Here is a 2,863-nt window from a genome sequence, read left to right on the forward strand (position 1 = left end):
ATCAATTACCACTAACCTGTGTTGCGCTGCTACACTTTACCCATTTATCATCTTGCAATTTCTAACTTCCTTCAGATGGTCTCTCTTACACAGCAGCAAATCTATCTGGCTCTCCCTGCCACCGCTACTGAAAGTAATCAGTCTGTTAATCTTCTTCTCAGAGAAGGTGTTGATCATTGCTAGGTCAAAAGCCAATGCAAAATCAATCGCTCTTTCTCCCCCATCATTTCTCTCACCCACACCCCAACCTCCATGCACTCTCTCTATCCCTTCCCTACTAATTCCCAAGTGGCCGTTCCTGCTCTCCTCCTATAATTACCCTTTCCCTTGCAGGAATTATTCCAAGCTCCTGGTCCATCTCATCCCAGAATGTATCCTCCTCCTCCTCTGTACATCCAATTTGCGGGGCATAGGCACACACCACATTGACTATTGTTGCTCCCAGTCCTAGCTTTAAACTCATAATTCTGTCATTTTTCCTATTCACCCCAATCAAATTTTCCTTCAACTCTTTTGATATTATTCCTACTCCATTTCTTCCTTCCATATTTTCTCCACTGTAATATAATTTACAACCTTCGCCTAGTTCTCTTGCGTTATTTCCCTTCCACCTGGTCTCCTGCACACACAGCACTCCAATCTTCCTTCTCTCCATGAGGTCAACCAGCTCTCGCCCTTTTCCAGTCGTTGTCCTCACATTCAGTGTTGCTACTCTCATCCTCTCCTCAGATATTTGAGCTTGCTTCTTTAACCCAGCCCACCCATGACTGGGTAGCCTTTGCTGATTTTTCGGAGGGATCAGGCGAGGTCCCACCTCGTCGCCTAAGGGGAACACAATAGTATTAATTTCATTCTGATTATACTCACTGACCATAGTTGTTTTGGCTAATTTTTCATGGCCGGATGCCTTTCCTGCCGCCAACCCTCCCCATTTACCCGGGCTTGGGACCAGCACCAAGTTTTTAATTATAGCTTAAACTTCTAACACTGAATTAATTCATGGATACATCAAGGTCTTCTTCAGCTTCAGGTATATCAATCAAATTATTCCCTTCATGTCTCCTGTTCCATCCGACGTTGCCTTTTTTCATCTTCTGTTGTTATAACAGATCCATCTCTTTTTGATGGGTATATGCTGCTTCTTAATTGCCCCTGTAGAAATTTCATTAATAATTCTATGAGCAATTCTTACACCATAGCCACTCCCTGAATTCATAGCATTGTCAGTCTCGCCAACTTTCCTGTGTAAATATTCTCTCCTGGCTTTTCTTTTGACCTTACTATCAATACTGAAATACTTAGCATGATCCACCTTGTAATTATAATTACTTCCTTGAAAACTTTCAGCAATTAATATCTGTCTTTGTCTTCTTTTTAAAGTATTCCAAGTATCATTTAATATCTATGGTTTTCTCCTTGTAACTGCATGTCCCAAAACTTCACTACCAACCTACTGGTATATGTTCTTAATTTCACACCATTCTTCATTAATTGACTATTCTTCGTCTTAAATTCTCTAGGACTGCAAATCGATTCCTACATTCATATGCAAACGTTTCTATGCTCATCTTCTAGATGCTTGGTTTTATCAAACCTAGGTGGTTTAAGTTTTAATTAGAAAAATACGTGGAATGCTCCCATGACCGGAGTGCCAACAAGATAAAACATATTCGAACATGTCAGCCAGAAAGAGCATGGTCTTGGCTATTTTACAGTTGCTGGCAATCGATATTCGCCAGGAAACAAAGTCGTGAGGTGATAGTTGTTAAAAGAAGGTTTTTTGCCCCATGGAACGTGAGGATTTTGAGATAAACAATATAAAATTTTTAGTAAAGCTTGGTTGGAAAGGAACAGAGATCATTCAAGCCTTGCAGAACGTTTATGGGGATCATGCTCCGAAGAAAACTTGCATTTTCAAATGGATTGAAAGATTTCGAGATGGTAGAGAAGCGGTTGAAGATGATGAGGGTTGTGGGAGACCAACAACCTCAAAAACTTTAGAAAATGTTGATGCTCTTAGGAGCCTAGTCGAAGAAGATAGGAGATTGACAGTTTATCAGATAGCTCAGATTATGATCATATTAGTTGGTTCAGCTCATTCGATTTTGCATGCCGACTTAGGCCTCGGCAAGCTTTCGGCGCGGTGGGCCCCAAAAACGTTGCAACCAGATCAGCTAAATCTTAGAAGTGAATTGATAACAGAAATTTTGACCAAAATTGAAGCGAATGAAGACAACTTTTTCAGTCGAATCATCACTTGCGATGAAACATGGGTTTACCAGTATGATCCTGAAACAACACAGCAGTCAAAATATTGGCTTCCCCGCAGATCATTTAGTTCAATCAAATTCAAGAGAGGTCTGTCAACAAGGTAATGGCAATGGGGGATTAGTCATTCCCCTGCCGGTTACACCGTTGCTGGCATAGGAAGCCCGGCTTCCCTAATCCACAACTGAAAGTGGTAGTACAATTGCCACCACCTTTCTCCCTTGTGGACTAGAAGACATGTCTTATATCCGGCAATGTCTTAGACTAAGGAATCGTTATTCCTCAGTCGCCCAAGACGGCACCGGCTAGGAAATTGTGTTTCCTTGATTTGCAGCCGAAAGCAGGAGGCATACCTGCCACCTTCTTTCTATGCAATATATAAGACCCTTTCCCTTCCCCCTTCTGTCCTTTAGTGACGGCCTAGCCGTCACGGCCCCTGTGGCCGGTATTCTACAATCACCCCACTTGCCGGGCTGATTACGATGCCGGCCGGGCTCCTACAAAGGCGGTTAGATTGCTGCTTCGACCTTTCCGCTAACGGAAGCAAGGCACCGGGAAAGGTTGTGCCGGCCATGACGGCTGCCGGCGGGAGACC

General features: G+C 43.0%; 1 protein-coding gene across 1 annotated transcript; it reads left to right on the forward strand.

The window, feature by feature from the left end:
* The first annotated feature begins 1,787 nt into the window (after positions 1–1,787).
* LOC137654204 (protein GVQW3-like) lies at positions 1,788–2,375 on the forward strand. Its single transcript, XM_068387840.1, has one exon. It carries the CDS (start codon positions 1,788–1,790, stop codon positions 2,373–2,375), a length of 588 nt encoding a protein of 195 aa, XP_068243941.1.
* The last annotated feature ends 488 nt before the right edge of the window (positions 2,376–2,863 follow it).

This window comes from Palaemon carinicauda, chromosome 15 (genome assembly GCF_036898095.1).
Source record: "Palaemon carinicauda isolate YSFRI2023 chromosome 15, ASM3689809v2, whole genome shotgun sequence".
NCBI lineage: Eukaryota > Metazoa > Arthropoda > Malacostraca > Decapoda > Palaemonidae > Palaemon > Palaemon carinicauda.